Source organism: Acipenser ruthenus, chromosome 1 (genome assembly GCF_902713425.1).
Source record: "Acipenser ruthenus chromosome 1, fAciRut3.2 maternal haplotype, whole genome shotgun sequence".
NCBI classification, from domain to species: domain Eukaryota; kingdom Metazoa; phylum Chordata; class Actinopteri; order Acipenseriformes; family Acipenseridae; genus Acipenser; species Acipenser ruthenus.
The window spans coordinates 8721628-8738246 of record NC_081189.1 but is presented as its reverse complement, the minus strand read 5'-3'; the positions used below and the strand labels follow the sequence as shown (position 1 = coordinate 8738246).

General features: G+C 40.6%; 1 protein-coding gene across 1 annotated transcript; it reads right to left on the bottom strand.

Moving 5' to 3' along the window:
• Positions 1 to 9751: 9751 nt before the first annotated feature.
• Positions 9752 to 13053, bottom strand: LOC117403760 (protein S100-Z-like). Its single transcript, XM_058993591.1, has 3 exons — positions 12925 to 13053; positions 11820 to 11985; positions 9752 to 10004 (listed from the first exon to the last, which is right to left on the bottom strand). Exons 2-3 carry the CDS (start codon positions 11958 to 11960, stop codon positions 9852 to 9854), a joined length of 294 nt encoding a protein of 97 aa, XP_058849574.1. The 5' UTR covers positions 11961 to 11985; positions 12925 to 13053; the 3' UTR covers positions 9752 to 9851.
• Positions 13054 to 16619: the final 3566 nt, after the last annotated feature.

The window sequence follows — 16619 nt, the reverse complement described above, 5'->3', positions numbered from 1 at the left end:
AATTTGATGCTACCTCTAAAGTAACGCAGTTGGTAAAACTCGAATCACGTTACCATAGGCTACTCCCTCGTGCTGCCAAAGGTACGTGGTTATGACGAGGGTAGGACACCCAATCCTAATGATCATATAGAGACGTGTTCGTCCCTAATGCCTCAGTGTTATTTGACTCCTAAACATTTTTCCGAAGCTGTGAAAATTCAACCCTCTTGAGCATGCAGTTTTTTAAAAACTATATAAGTTTTTACACAAAATAAAGTTCTTCCGAATGTATTGCATTCAGTTAAGCATTGCATTAATATACAGATGTTAAGCGACTACTTCAGTTTTATAATAATGATGTAATTTTAATCAACCTGGTCATATACAAACAATATATATATATATATATATATATATATATATATATATATATATATATATATATATATATATATATATATATATACTGGTTCTTTCCTGACACTAATGAATTAAAATAATGACGTGTGTTTGTGATTTATTTATTTATTTATTTATTTATTTATTTATTTATTTATTTATTTCACACTCATTCATTCAATAATTAATTTATATTTTACTATTGGCCAGCAAATGGCCAAAGACAGTATATGTAAATGGTATAGATAAAAACAGGAAATAACAATAGAAATGACATTGGATTTTACTGTCTATAGGGCAAGACTATCAACACGTACTGTACAGTTACACACAAGACACTTTGTAGAGAAGCCATTTTCAGCACCACACCTCGTGGACAGCAAAAACAGAGTCGGTAAATAGATGAAATACAAGAAGCCACAATACTATACAGCACAATACAGTACGCGTTTTAAACAAACTGCTTCAAAATGAATTACATTCCAGTACGTCTTATCACAGTAACGGGTAGTACGAGCCAATTTTCAACAAGGCAAGGTGGCTGGAAATCAGTACCGTACCATACCTTCAGACTAGGGCTTGAACCTTTCGGTTTTTATTTTGCAAATCTACTTAGCAAACAAAATCGGCTATAAAATAAGTTTAGGAAAATTTGAAAACGTCGACACTATTTTACAGTAACTACACACAAGCTGTCATAAATAATTGTTTTCCCTTCTCTCCTAATAGAAAGCTAATAATATATAATGTGATTTTTTTTATTTCAACACCTTGTTTTTAAAAAAAAAACTGTTCCACGTTTATTATTATTATTATTATTATTATTATTATTATTATTATTATTATTATTATTATTATTAGTAGTAGTAGTAGTAGTAGTAGTAGTAGTAGTAGTAGTAGTAGCAGTAGTAGTAGTAGGAGGAGGAGGAGGAGGAGGAGGAGGAGGAGGAGGAGAAGGAGTAGGAGTAGGAGTAGGAGTAGGAGTAGGAGAAGGAGGAGGAGGAGGAGGAGGAGGAGGAGGAGAAGGAGTAGGAGTAGGAGTAGGAGAAGGAGGAGGAGGAGGAGGAGGAGGAGGAGGAGAAGGAGTAGGAGTAGGAGTAGGAGTAGGAGTAGGAGTAGGAGAAGGAGGAGGAGGAGGAGGAGGAGGAGGAGGAGAAGGAGTAGGAGTAGGAGTAGGAGTAGGAGTAGGAGTAGGAGTAGTAGTATTACAACAAAAATATAAAAACATACATATAATTTTAATAATACGTTGAACAACATACCCTACTGTACCTTATTTATTTCCTTGTCACTTAATACCTGATGGTAGGATAGCTGTGTTAAACAGTAACCCTCTGTGGGGCCATGCTAATAAAATGCAAATGCTATAAACGTAATCCCACACATAAGACACATGAGGCATTGTTTTTATTGACAGCATTTAACAAAATAAAAATCCAACAAACAATCCAGGTGCGCTCCCCGGGGCATTAGTGTCCTGGATTGTTAAATCACGTTTTAAATGTTCACTGATACATGATGCTGTCAGACATGTAGGACATAGAGAACAAAACAAACACTTGATGAGCAGAACTGCACGTGATCAAATGTGCCAAAAAATAGCTCATTGGTGCATTGTTCCAGTGTAAAAAGATGAGAGGGTTTCTTTTAATTGGGCCACAGTAGCAGGTCTATTCCTGGTCACTGCAAGTCTGTTGCATGGGCAGCCACCTGCATGGGCACCCACCTGCATGGGCAGCCACCTGCATGGACACCCACCTGCATGGGCACCCACCTGCAAGGGCACCCACCTGTTTTCCAATGATTGTTGCTGAATCGTTGCATACAACATTCACGTAGTGTGATGGATCACAGTCACATGATCACATACATGTCCATACATTGCACACAAGGGGGTATGACAGTAAATCTTATTTAAACATTTTTTAAAACATATTTTTAAATTACTTAAATTAACTGAAAGGGGTAAAAGAAAACACACTTGTTTTGTTTTCTTGTTTTGTTGTTGCTGTTATAAAATTTCAGTTTGAACTGCATGTTTTTATTCTATACACTTGGGTCATATCTGACCATATCAGTAATGCAGACTGCACTCTGAAATTGTGTGATTACAGCTGTGTTTTATGATTCTCTCAATAAAGTTGCACAGCAGGCATATTTGTCCAGTAAAAAGTAACCATTTCACTGCTCCGTTGTTTTAACCTTTGATCAATGGTACAGCTCTTTTACACATCAGGAGATCTGTTTACACCCCATTCAATCAGAAATGCATTCCTCTTGCATTCTGTCCCTAGGAGTGCTCCTATTTCTACCTTTCACTGTATCTGTGTTATTAGCACTGCAATGAATGGGATTTTCTTTATTCAGTTTAAAAAAGGGTTCATTATATTCCAATGACTGCACAAGCTGTGGAGGATATTTGAAATGCAAATACCGTTATGACTTAGTAAAAGGAAGCAAGCGATTCTTTTTTACAGACCCTTGATCGTCTAAGTTTTGTGTAAATATTTTACAGAAATGTGTGTCACCAAGAAATACCAAGCAGGTCCTCAGGCTACTCAACATTGTGTAAATATGCATCATCAGCACACACTCGATAGCTCTACATGGCCACTTCTGTTGTTCACATCTATTAACATAATTAGACAAGACACCCATCCAAGTATCTTTGCTAAAGGCAAAGTACCATTTTATACAGTACATGCATACAACTCCCTGGTAAAAGTTATAATGCAACCAGATGGACTTGTACTTTGATAAACAACACTAGAACAAAACTACTTTTTAGATGTGTGTGCGTGTGTATATGAATATGTATATTTATATGTATATGTATACACATATATTCATGCATTTGTGTGTACATGTAAAACCCTTAGGTTTGTTTTCCCTTATTCTCCTTTTTTTCACATAATAATAATAATAATAATAATAATAATAATAATAATAATAATAATAATAATAATAATAATAATAATAATATGAACTGGAATACTCTGGTTCCTTGTAGAGACGGTGGGTTTCACAGGAGGGTTTTGGGTGTCTTGTGGTATAGTATAATTAAGAATGAAGCTTGGTTATGCAGCACCAAATGAGGCCTGTCTGAACATCAAGTTATCTGCTTTGGTCTTGGAGCAGTAACTCAGAAAGCAGCTGCACAAGCTTCCTTTAAAACTATTTACAGGAATGACATAAGAATACAGGGAGATACTGACATCTGTAGTGGTTCTGAGAAAGGGCAAATTATAGAGAGACATCTGGCAGAATTATGAGTATATTGGGTACATTCAATAAAAATGCAGAAGACTAGTCAGGCATCCACATTTGATAGGGACCAGCAAAGCCTAAGAGTCCTGTTCTGTGCTTGACAAGCCACTATTCTAAGCAAAGCTCTCATTCCAAGTGCTTGTGGTGCCATTCACTGAGAAAAAGTGATCCAAGGTCTAGAAAAAAGATACAAAGTGCTGCTGTTGAGATACATAGAGAACACATTGCTGTCTGTGGTGTTGAGATACATAGAGAACACATTGCTGTCTGTGGTGTTGAGATACATAGAGAACACATTGCTGTCTGTGGTGTTGAGATACATAGAGAACACATTGCTCTCTGTGGTGTTGAGATACATAGAGAACACATTGCTGTCTGTGGTGTTGAGATACATAGAGAACACACTGCTGTCCGTGGTGCTGAGATACATAGAGAACACTTTGCTGTCTGTGGTGGTGAGATACATAGAGAACACATTGCTGTCTGTGGTGGTGAGATACATAGAGAACACATTGCTGTCCGTGGTGCTGAGATACATAGCGAACACATTGCTGTCTGTGGTGCTGAGATACATAGAGAACACATTGCTGTCTAACCTTGCTGAAGTGTTCTGGGTGTGCTTGGCTTCTGAATGAACATATCTCCTTCAGAAAATACTGTTCTGGATGGGATGGTCATTCAGAGGTAAAAGTGATTGAGAGACTGAATGCTGAGAGCTTCACATCAGATGTGATAGAGCTTTGAACTGGCCTGAGGATTCAAGCACTGCCACACAACAGAAATGCCTCTGCTCTAATGGGTAATGTTGATGGATGGGAACTGAATTCACTTTATTACAGATACCTATCTATGTCCAAGATCAATCCTGGATGGTATTTTTGAAGGAAATCTTTTCCACATTTGGTCGCACTCATGGGTATTGACAAAAAAATAGTTGCACCTACAGGGCATTTGTGATGTGCTGTGTTGTGTTTCAATATAACGTAATGTCATTTGGTCTCTGTAAATAATGACCCAGGTGCATTTCGAAAGGTTAATGGAGATGGTATTGCAAAGACACCCGAGGGACAGCTCTTGATTACCCTCGTTGATGCTATCAGGTTAAGTGGGAATACAACAGAGCTTTTTAAGCAGCTCAGATCAATAAGTCAATCTGTTAATTTATTCTGGACTTATAATTATTTATTATTATTATTTATTTATTAGCAGATGCCCTTATCCAGGGCAACTTACAATTGTTACAAGATATCACATAATTTTTACATACAATTATATTATTTTTTACACATTATTATTACCCATTTATACTGTTGGGTTTTTACTGGAGCAATCTAGGTAAAGTACCTTGCTCAAGGGTACAGCAACAGTGTGCCCCACCTGGGATCGAACCCACACTTTGGTCAAGAGTCCAGAGCCCTAACCAGTACTCCACACTGATGCCCACTGCAGCCCACAATGAACACATGTGTGATTAACATCTCATTGAGACTGCCTGAGAGCCGCAGTGGTACTTTGACATCGGTTTAGGATGTTTTAGGCTGGTTCTCTTCCCTGGGTCCTGCTGTTTTAGGCTGGTTCTCTTCCCTGGGTCCTGCTGTTTTATACTGGTGTATGCTTGCCCTGGGTTATATTAACTAAACTGCATCTTTCTCTCATTAGTCCTGGCTGGCTATAGACTACTGAACACAGCTGGCTGTTCCCCTTTATTCCTGCTCTGGAACTTCGTGAAGACTATCATCAAAATGTGACCAATGAGGTAATAACTTCCACAGTTCTACCAGTTTCTGGTGCTTTCCATTACATATAAATCAAAGCACCAGGCTTATTACATAGATATAATACATACATAGTGGAACTTTCTAATACTGAATAGAAATACAATGCATTCTAACTCCAGAATGTTTTAATATAGAAATAATACCTACTGTAATTCACAACAGTTGCATTAAAAATGTACCACAAAAAAAATGGTTTGGTTTATTTTTGGTCTGTTTTTGGCAGATTTCAGTTGGCGTTTTGAGTTACAGCTTTTAAGGGTGCAAGTGATAAAAAAAAGGTGTTTTTAAAGCTATAACAATGATGTCCACCTGATGTTACTGAATCGTAACTTCTGAGGTTACGACCTCCATAAACACTCAATTATTCATTACATCTCCCAAGTGGATCGTATTAGAGAGATGACCGTGCCATACAAACAAAGTGAGCATGTTTTATTATGAGGATGCTTGAAACCAGATGATACTGTAATAACAACTAATAAAGTGGGTTACTAAGCATCGTTATTTCATCCTATCCATTTAGTTAGACACACTTTTAATTCATAAGGGTATGACCTCCTGAAATACTACTAGCCACTTAACTAATACAGTCTGGATATCTGTTTCTATATTCAAAGTTGATTGACAGAAATGTTAATATATTCTTAAAGGTGCCAACACAACCTGAGGTTGCTTCTGAACAGCATGCATTCACACATACCCACATGCTGACGCCCCCCTTCCTCGCCGGACACAGAAACCAGCGACTTGTGCTAAAATATAATCAATATTAAAGGGACAGGATAAAGTCCTTGCATATGAGGGCTTAACTCTTAATCAGGCACCAATCAGGAAGGTGTTTCTGCTGATCTATGAAATAGCCTTTGTCCATATTTGCATGGGCATTCATATATTCATACATTCATATATTGCGCACACCCACACGCCTGCACTATACTGTCTTAAGAAATGCCAAGAAGCTAAGGGACTTGCTTGTGTTGATTACTGGATGAGAACCCTGATTACAGTGGGGGATCCTAATGCCATTGATCAATGAGATTTTTGAATGCCATTCATGTGGGCAGGTTTCTTTACACTCTTCACCTCACAAGTGGGTGTTGAGAGCTGGAGGTTTACCTGGGGAAACACATGTGTCACTCATGTAGGCTGCTATAATATAAAGCAATGCACTTTGAGCCCTGTAATGCCCTAGCCACATTTCAAAGATTAATGGAGTTGGTGTGGTAGCGCTGGAAGACACAGGCCCATTGAAGTGTGAAGGCGGAGGACAATTTTTTTAAGGTGTAGAAGTACCAAGAAATTACATAGAACAATTATGAACTGCTTCTTCATGCATAAGCTTTGCAAAGATATAGAAAACTACAATAACAGGAGGTGTTTTTTAAGGGAGTTATATATAGTTTATGAATAGCAGCTCTGTAGAACACTCAGCAGCCTTTTCATTATATCAGGCCGGTGAGATATATTTTTGCTGTTACCTCAGGCTCACGATATCCTGTTTGTGATTTATGAGGTCTGACATAAACCGAGGATCAGTTTCATATTCTTTATTAAATGAACCACGGCTTTTGGTTATTCCTGTTTAATGTCTAATGTTTACAATTCATACGTCACATCGGGCCCTGTTTTTCATGAGACTGTAATGATAAGGCAAGACTTATTCAATCTACTAAGCTCCAAAATAAAGTAATAATGGAACTTTCTGTAATGATGCTGTTTTCCTATTTTTGGTTTTACTCTTGAATGAGTAAAACTTTGTATTAGTTGCCCCTTAAACTCCGTTATTTAACCTTAACCATGAAGCGTTTTAAAGTAACGCAGCCTAGTAAGGGAACCATAGTTACTGAACACCCTCGATGTGTTATTAAAGTGACACCATTTAGAGATATGCTGCACAAGATGGATATGATCTTCACAGCACCATCAGCCCATTTTATACGGTTAATAGTTATTCATTTTAAGCCTCATATACAGTAGTGTGCACATGTATCAGAACACCCCATTGCTTCTGTTATTTTGATTTGTTGTGCATATGAAATCCAACCACTGGAACTGAAAATCTGGGAAAATTGTAAAAATAGGCAAGTTAGTGATTGTCTCATTTAATCAATTACTTTAATAGGCCACACATGCAATTCATTTAACATAGTAAGAGAAAAGGAACACATAGCCACAAATGGTAAAACACATTAAGATGCCTAATTAAAGCACAAAGTGGACCAAAAATTGAAATTCCCACACCCAGAAGTTTCCAAGGTTATAAATGATAAATCGTGAGATGCTCTAATACATTTGCACACTACTGTACAGCAGGCTGATCAGTGAAGACTCCATGTTCCATGGATTATGAGACATGATGTTTCTATTGGTCCCTGAACCATGTGGTTTTCAGAGCTGGGATATTGTTTTGAAGCTCCAGACCAGCCCTTATTGGTGGGCATCCTTTGAAACTATTTCACTATCACATGATTGTTCAGTCTGGATAATGATCCACCCGCTGTGCAGGTTATTTGAATTTCTTCAGCATGTTGTTATGGACACGTTGCAGTCTATAGAGCCCCTGTGGTATTGCCACAGTCCCACACGATTTACACGGAGGCTGTTTTTTTTATTTCAAATCGGATCATCTTGCCTTTCCAGGAAGCAGGGGACATGATTAATAATACTTTTAACCTTTTCGCTTCTCCCACTTAGAAATAATGAAGTCGCACTTCAGCAGAGACAGAGTGAGGGAACATGCTGAGGGAAATGTCAAATTTTTCAAGCAACGGATCTTAATTTAAAATTACATCTTGATTCATTTCCATGCCTGAGAGGCATTTGGCATTAGCACTTGGGGTTGTATTTGACCTAATATAAAATACAAACATTATTCATGCACAGTATGTAAATATTAGAAAATGCATTGAAACATATAACTAAAAGTACACACACACACACACACACACACACACGCACGCACGCACACACACACACACACACACACGCACACACACACTCACACGCACGCACACACACACACGCACGCGCGCACGCACGCACACACACACACACACTCGCACGCACGCACGCACGCATGCACGCACGCACGCAGACACACACTCGCGCACACACACTCACACACACACACACACTCACACGCACGCACACGCGCGCACACACACACGCAGACACAGACACGCACACACACACTCACACGCACGCACACACACACACACGCACGCACGCACGCACACACACACACACACACACGCACGCACACACACACACACGCACGCACCCACGCACACACGCACACACACACACACACACACACACTCAAACACAGGTTTGTACTGATGCAATAGCTACCTGGACACATTCAAACCCCTCCAATGCTGTGGTTCTGCTTGTACTTGTGTCATGACACCAGGCCTTGTTTTGTTTTTTTACCCCACTCCAGCCCACAACTTTTGTTTGTCTCATTGTTTTTTTTTTTTCCCCGAGTCACATTTTGAAACCAAAATCTTTGCTTAATAGTTAGTTTATCAACATTTTAGGGCTGAGCGTAGATAGATATTATTTTGAGAAAATAAGACTTCTTTTTTTTTTTTAGGCACTTTTATCCTGACTCAAACACCTCTGCTCTGGCCTAATAAGCAGGTTTGAGATTCCAACAAATTGTTTTGTTTAATAATGAACTGGGCTGGACTGAAATCCAGGACTCCCAAGGTGAAAGGCTTGTGAATGAAGCCACAGCATGGCATCGTACACAATCCTCTCGGGTTGAACCAGACATATTCTGTAGCTTTCATGAAATGCTAGTGATGACATCTCTGTGCTTCTACATCCAACACTGCAGACGTTACCAATATTTCAGGACTTTGCTACAGGTTTACACCGCCAAGTCCTCTGAAGGAATTAAAGGCAGAATTCATTGAGATAGGGCCCTATATCTGTCCATAACAATTGTAACAATCAAAGCTGGTTTGAGACATTTCCACTTGGGGGGGAGTGCAGCTATAATTTCTGTCCTCTGTATCTATGAATGTGTATAGGGATTTTCTGTTTACTACCATAGTAACTGGAAATGTAAGTACAGAGATTCAGCTTTAGGAGTCTTTTGAGAAGCTGCTCTGTGGCTGATACAGGACAGCAGTTAGTAAGTTAGGGAAATCATTATCTGAGCAGAACCAGCAGTAGAGAAGTATGCAAGACATGCATCATATGAAAATTAAACAGGTAATGAAATCTTTTGAAGGTGCAGATGGTATAAAAACATTCCCTAGAAGCTGAAGACGGTGCAGTAATAAAATACAAATGAATAACTGGAAACCGTGAAGAACAAATTCCTTATTAGCTTTATTAATTCATATTTAATATATATCTATAGGTTTACAGATAGCTAAAAGCCTTTCCATACAGCCTTCTCATTCCGATGCTGGCGTGTTATTTTCCCTTTTTTCTCTGCTCGAAGAAGTCGTTGCAGGCGACAGTCAGAGCTGCCACCAGCACCACATACTCGTTGAAATCCACCTCGTTGTCTTGGTTGGAGTCCAGGTCCTTCATGATCTTATCCACCAGTTTCGGATCCTTTTGGGACTGAAACAAAAGAGAGAGGAAAATGGAATCAAGCACTGTACAGCACACGGGCCCTCGTACGCACATGCATTTGAATCAAGCACTGTACAGCACACGGGCCCTCGTACGCACATGCATTTGAATCAAGCACTGTACAGCACACGGGCCCTCGTACGCACATGCATTTGAATCAAGCACTGTACAGCACATGAGCCCTCGTACGCACATGCATTTGAATCAAGCACTGTACAGCACACGGGCCCTCGTATGCACATGCATTTGAATCAAGCACTGTACAGCACACGGGCCCTCGTATGCACATGCATTTGAATCAAGCACTGTACAGCACACGGGCCCTCGTATGCACATGCATTTGAATCAAGCACTGTACAGCACACGGGCCCTCGTACGCACATGCATTTGTGTGGGCCATGGCCTATTAGTTCCTATTTTGAAGCAGGTGATTTATTTCTTTTTTACAATTAAATCAAATATTGACCAAAATACTTTTAATGGTAGTCTAGCAAGAAGCTACACTGCAGGTAAGGGTATTGTATCCTGAGACTCTGGAGCACAATAAAGACTGACTCGTCTTGCAAACACTGCAGGTAAGGGTATTGTATCCTGAGACTCTGGAGTACAATAAAGACTGACTCGTCTTGCAGACACTGTAGGTAAGGGTACTGTATCCTGAGACTCTGGAGTACAATAAAGACTGACTCGTCTTGCAAACACTGTAGGTAAGGGTACTGTATCCTGAGACTCTGGAGTACAATAAAGACTGGCTCGTCTTGCAGACACTGTAGGTAAGGGTACTGTATCCTGAGACTCTGGAGTACAATAAAGACTGGCTCGTCTTGCAGACACTGCAGGTAAGGGTATTGTATCCTGAGACTCTGGAGTACAATAAAGACTGGCTCGTCTTGCAAACACTGTAGGTAAGGGTACTGTATCCTGAGACTCTGGAGTACAATAAAGACTGGCTCGTCTTGCAGACACTGTAGGTAAGGGTATTGTATCCTCGGGAGGCAAAGCTGAGCCTCTGGAGATGCATCAGCAGTCGCAATAGGAAGCTATTATCAGTTCAGATCCTTGGATAAACAGAACACAACAGTGTGATCACCTCCTATAGTAAACCCCAGAGTAGCTATCGCTGTAATATCTATGCATGGGGATTTTATAGAAAAAGCATGTTTAGACTGGAACACCAAAAGATAATCGATGCCAAGCATTGACAGCACAATGGTACTGTATATATATATCCTTTCAAATAATATATATATTATTTGAAAGGAGGTACATGTAAGGTTTAAAAAAAGGTTTAAATGATAAAAAAATATTTATTTTAGGATGTTTTGGACAAACGCCCTTCTTCAGTTATATATATATATATAACTGAAAATATATTCCTTGTTATCGTTTTTTTTTTTTTTTTTAATGATAACGAAGAATAATTTCTTGAAATAAATGTCCATTGAAAATATAATGAATCAAATCTAAGCAAGCTATTTGTAAGATTTTGCATTCAGTAGATCATCTAATGACAAATGTGGATTTTTTTTCAAATTTTATTTCAGGAACTAAAACGTTCCAGATATTCCTTTAAAATAACAGGTCCATTAGACACTCACTAAATTGTTTCAATAATAAAATAAAAAAAAAAAAACACTCAAACCCCATTCACAGGACTTAATTAGGCGTTTTTGCAAAATGTAAATCCTGTGGCTGAAATGCATAGAGCTTGGCTTCCGCTTTCCAATGACTACACTGTGTCTAGCTATATCCCGCAACACAGCAGCATTAGCAGGGCATTCACGGCCAGTCACAATGGCTTACCGACAGAAAGTCACTGAGCTCGCTGCTGAGGAGCTGCTTGAGCTCCCCCTTGTTGAGCTTGAACTGGTCGCCCTCTTTGCCGGAGTAGTTGTGGAAGACCGTGATCAGGGTGTCCATGGCACTCTCAAGCTGGGTAGGCATAGTGAAGAGTGAGATCTGAAGCGAGCTGAGGAAGCACCACAAATACTATATGAATACACAAGCCTTCTTCAATATACAACACAGAGTTTAACAGTGAAACCTGAATCAACGTAACCTATGTGTCTGTTTCAGATAGATGTCTGCTGTCATTCACTTCCCTTATAGAAGCATAGCAAAGTGTAATAAAGCACATAGAGGTCTGGCAAAGCTTAGGGAAACATTGTAAAGCACATAGAGGTCTGGCAAAGGATAGGGAAGCATTGTAGAGCACATAGAGGTCTGGCAAAGCATAGGGAAGCATTGTAAAGCACAAAGAGGTCTGGCAAAGCATAGGGAAGCACTGTAAAGCACAAAGAGGTCTGGCAAAGCATAGGGAAGCATTGTAAAGCACAAAGAGGTATGGTAAAGCATAGGGAAGCATTGTGAAGCACAATTTGGTATGGTAAAGCATAGGGAAGCATTGCAAAGCACAGAGAGGTATGGGAAAGCATAGGGAAGCATTGTAAAGCACAGAGAGGGATGGTAAAGCATAGGGAAGCATTGTAAAGCACAGAGAGGTCTGGGATAAACTATGATAAATGCAGAGTATTAATATGGGAAAAGCATGGGGAAAAACTGCAGACACACAGTGCAAAAACTACCGTGTTAACTTTTCAAAGGGCTGTATTGAAATATACCATCAGAAGCTGAGAGTTTCTTAGTACAGGAGATTAATATAGAGTTTACTTTACTGTTTTCTGGTAGCCCTCTTGAAATAAACTTCAGTATTAAATATCTGCCCATATATGATCATGGAGCACATGGGATAAAATAATTTGCAACAGAATAATCATAAACACCAAGTAACAGGAGAAACAACATTGCTAATACTGTACAAGGCTGAAGAAGGTAGTGACCCTGCAAAAACAAAGAGCCGAAATATCTGAATAAACAGTGCTGGAGAAAATGAACGTGATAGACTTACCAAGGCTAGAGTTCAGGAAAGAGCAGCAGATTTGGGAACAGCTACGACACTACCTGTTTATAAAGGGGCTTCTGTTGTAAAAGTCCCACCCAGTCTTAGATATTTTAATTAATTCCACAGGTGACTCACCAATAGCAACCATGCAGTCGAATGAATACTGCTCTGTTCCAGGTAAACAAGGTGCTCTAAATGCTGTCCCTTGACTCTTTGCCTCCTGTTTGTCATCCAGGTGTAAACAACTGTCAAGCTAGAGTTATAGTGTGTCTATCCTGTCCAGGAGCATACAGGATACTCAGATTTATAATTGCTAGAATATCTGATAGGCAATTAAATTACTTCATGTAAAGTGTCTGAATATAATTAGATGTAATAATATCGGACTACCCACACATCCTCATTGTGCTAGCACAAGACCTTAGAGGCCTAATTAGCTTTTGTTTTCTCCATAGCAACCCACCCCGCCACGCTTTTTCCTGAATGGAAAAACAAGGTAACTGTTAAAGATCTTATAAGAAGCGATTTTGGTTCAGGAAGTCCTGGATTCATTTTGTGAGCTTGTGTTTATTGCTTTTGCTACCCGCTACAGTTACAACTTAAAAGCATTCATTAATAAAAACAGTGGCAGTTTCACCAGAGCAATAGGCTAAAGTCCTCATGTGAAAGAAAGAGGTCTCCAGCATTCACTGGCTGCTCATACAGTAGACTGCACAGCTTTTAAGGTAAAGTCACAAGGATGTTTTATTTGGATTGGAGAAAGCACTGTTTGCATGTAATCTTTGGGGGTAAAATGTTATTGCATAAATGAATCCTTGAGACTCACATGCACGGTTATATGTTTGATTTCATAGCCCTGGTACACAAGCGCCTCAATGTTAATCATACAGTGCAGCCCTAGTCTGGAATGGAGGCTGTGTGGTCCAGTGGTTAAAGAAAAGGGCTTGTAATCAGGAGGTCCCCGGTTTAAATCCCAGTTTACTCACTGTGTGACCTTGAGCAAGTCACGTTTTTTTTTTTTTTTTTTTTTTTTTATTTAGTCGTCGCCAATTATTTTTACCCCGGTTTTCATGCATGCCCAATTATTATCTGTATCCCCGGCTCACCGCTCGCAACCCCCCCGCCGACTCGGGAAACGGAGGCTGGAACACGCGTCCTCCGAAACGTGCTCCTGCCAAGCCGTCATTTTTCGCACTGCAGATCCACAGCAATGCCACCAGACCTATAGAGCCGGAGGACAACACAGATCTGGCGGCTCCGCTGCAGAGCCACAGGCGCCCTATCGGCCACAGGGGTCGCTGATGCGCGGTGAGCCGTAGATTTCCCTGCCGACCTAAGCCCTCCCTACCCGGGCAGCGCTCAGCCAATTGTGCGCCGCCCCCTAGGAACTCCCGGTCACGGTCAGCTGTGACATAGCCTGGATTCGAACCTGCGATCTCCAGGCTATAGGGCACATCCTGCGAGGAGCGCCTTTACTGGATGTGCCACTCGGGAGCCCTTTGAGCAAGTCACTTAACCTCCCTGTGCTCTGTCTTTTGGGTGAGATGTTGTAAGTGACACTGCATCTGATGCATAATCTATGTAAATTGCCTTGGATTAAGACAAAACCAGCTCAAGACATATTATTGTGTGCTAATATATTCTGATCCATATATTATTCGATTTATATTACAGTAGAAGGATACGGAGCTACAGATCACTTGAGAGCTAACACAGTTATTATTGTGTATTTCTCCCCTTTTGCTCTTTACATGACCTTGCTTGAAGTACAAGGACAGAGGTCAAATGACAGTTACCTTTAGACTGATGTTGGTTGTGAATCACAGCTGTCTGTGTTTTATTTTTCTCTGTATTTCACACAAGATACTTGTCTGCCACCTGGTGGTATTATATGGTACTGCACGAGGTAAAGGTATAAACACAATAGGTGCAAATATGTGTAACTATAATATATGTTATATGTTGATAACTAATCTGTTATCAACATATAAAAAGAGTAGCAGGTCCTGTATTTAGAGGGACCTTTTTAAGTTTACTGCACTATACCATAATAAAAGCATAACAAAAGTGAATTCAAGAAAAGTAAAAGTAGATAGTTACATCACATGGTAAAGCAAAGTAAAAACAACACAGATAACAGTGGTAAAGTGTGGTAAACGCTAGTATAATTATGGGAAACTGAAAATGTGGTAAAAGGGTTTATCAAAAAATGGCAAGAATAGAGGGATCAATCTCATTGGCTAACAAGCTTTCCAACCTCTAGATCTTTGTCACTGTACCAGCACAGCACAGAACCACTCTGCCTGATTCACTTGACCAGCAATTCCCAATGATTGCTTTCTTATTAACCCAGAAACTGCAGTATTGCATTTACCTGCAAGGGATGTCTTTACCTTCTGCAGGTCCTCTGCAAGCTTGTCTTCTTCCTGTAACCAGCAGCTAACACAATGTGTCTTCACCATCAGCCACAGTGCGTCCTCCCAGGGGGTTTGTCCAACAGGTAATATCTTCATGGAAGTCTCTGTCACAGCTGCTTCAGCTAGCACGCCTCCCTCCCCAAACTGGATCTCTCTGTCACAGCTGCTTCAGCTAGCACGCCTCCCTCCCCAAACTGGATCTCTCTGTCACAGCTGCTTCAGCTAGCACGCCTCCCTCCCCAAACTGGATCTCTCTGTCACAGCTGCTTCAGCTAGCACGCCTCCCTCCCCAAACTGGATCTCTCTGTCACAGCTGCTTCAGCTAGCACGCCTCCCTCCCCAAACTGGATCTCTCTGTCACAGCTGCTTCAGCTAGCACGCCTCCCTCCCCAAACTGGATCTCTCTGTCACAGCTGCTTCAGCTAGCATGCCTCGGTCCCCAAACTGGATCTCTCTATCACAGCTGCTTCAGCTAGCACGCCTCCCTCCCCAAACTGGATCTCTCTATCACAGCTGCTTCAGCTAGCACGCCTCCCTCCCCAAACTGGATCTCTCTATCACAGCTGCTTCAGCTAGCACGCCTCCCTCCCCAAACTGGATCTCTCTGTCACAGCTGCTTCAGCTAGCACGCCTCCCTCCCCAAACTGGATCTCTCTGTCACAGCTGCTTTAGCTAGCACGCCTCCCTCCCCAAACTGGATCTCTCTGTCACAGCTGCTTCAGCTAGCACACCTCCCTCCCCAAACTGGATCACTCGCTCTCTGGGCAGGAAAGACATCACTTGTTATCTAAAACTGTTGAGGAAAATAATATTCTTCAACTGATATTCTCCAAAACAATTACACTAGAAAATGCGCCTTTACAATTCCCATGAAGAATGTTTCCAAGGCCACAGAGGTCCCTTCATGAGAAATGAAATGGGCAGCAGTGTGGAGTAGTGGTTAGGGCTCTGGACTCTTGACCAGAGGGTTGTGGGTTCAATCCCAGGTGGGGGGACACTGCTGCTGTACCCTTGAGCATGGTACTTTACCTAGATTGCTCCAGTAAAAAACCCAACTGTATAAATGGGTAATTGTATGTAAAAAATAAGGTGATATCTTGTAACAATTGTAAGTCGCTCTGGGCATCTGCTAAGAAATTAATAATAATACATGAAGTAGTTTGGCTTCACATACAAACATTTCAGCCAGTGCCCCTATCAGAGAAACATCATGTCCTGCTCACTTTGGCCAAGGTTAACTGGGGCTTTTGATTCAAAAGCCAACACATGTTTCATCTTCTGACA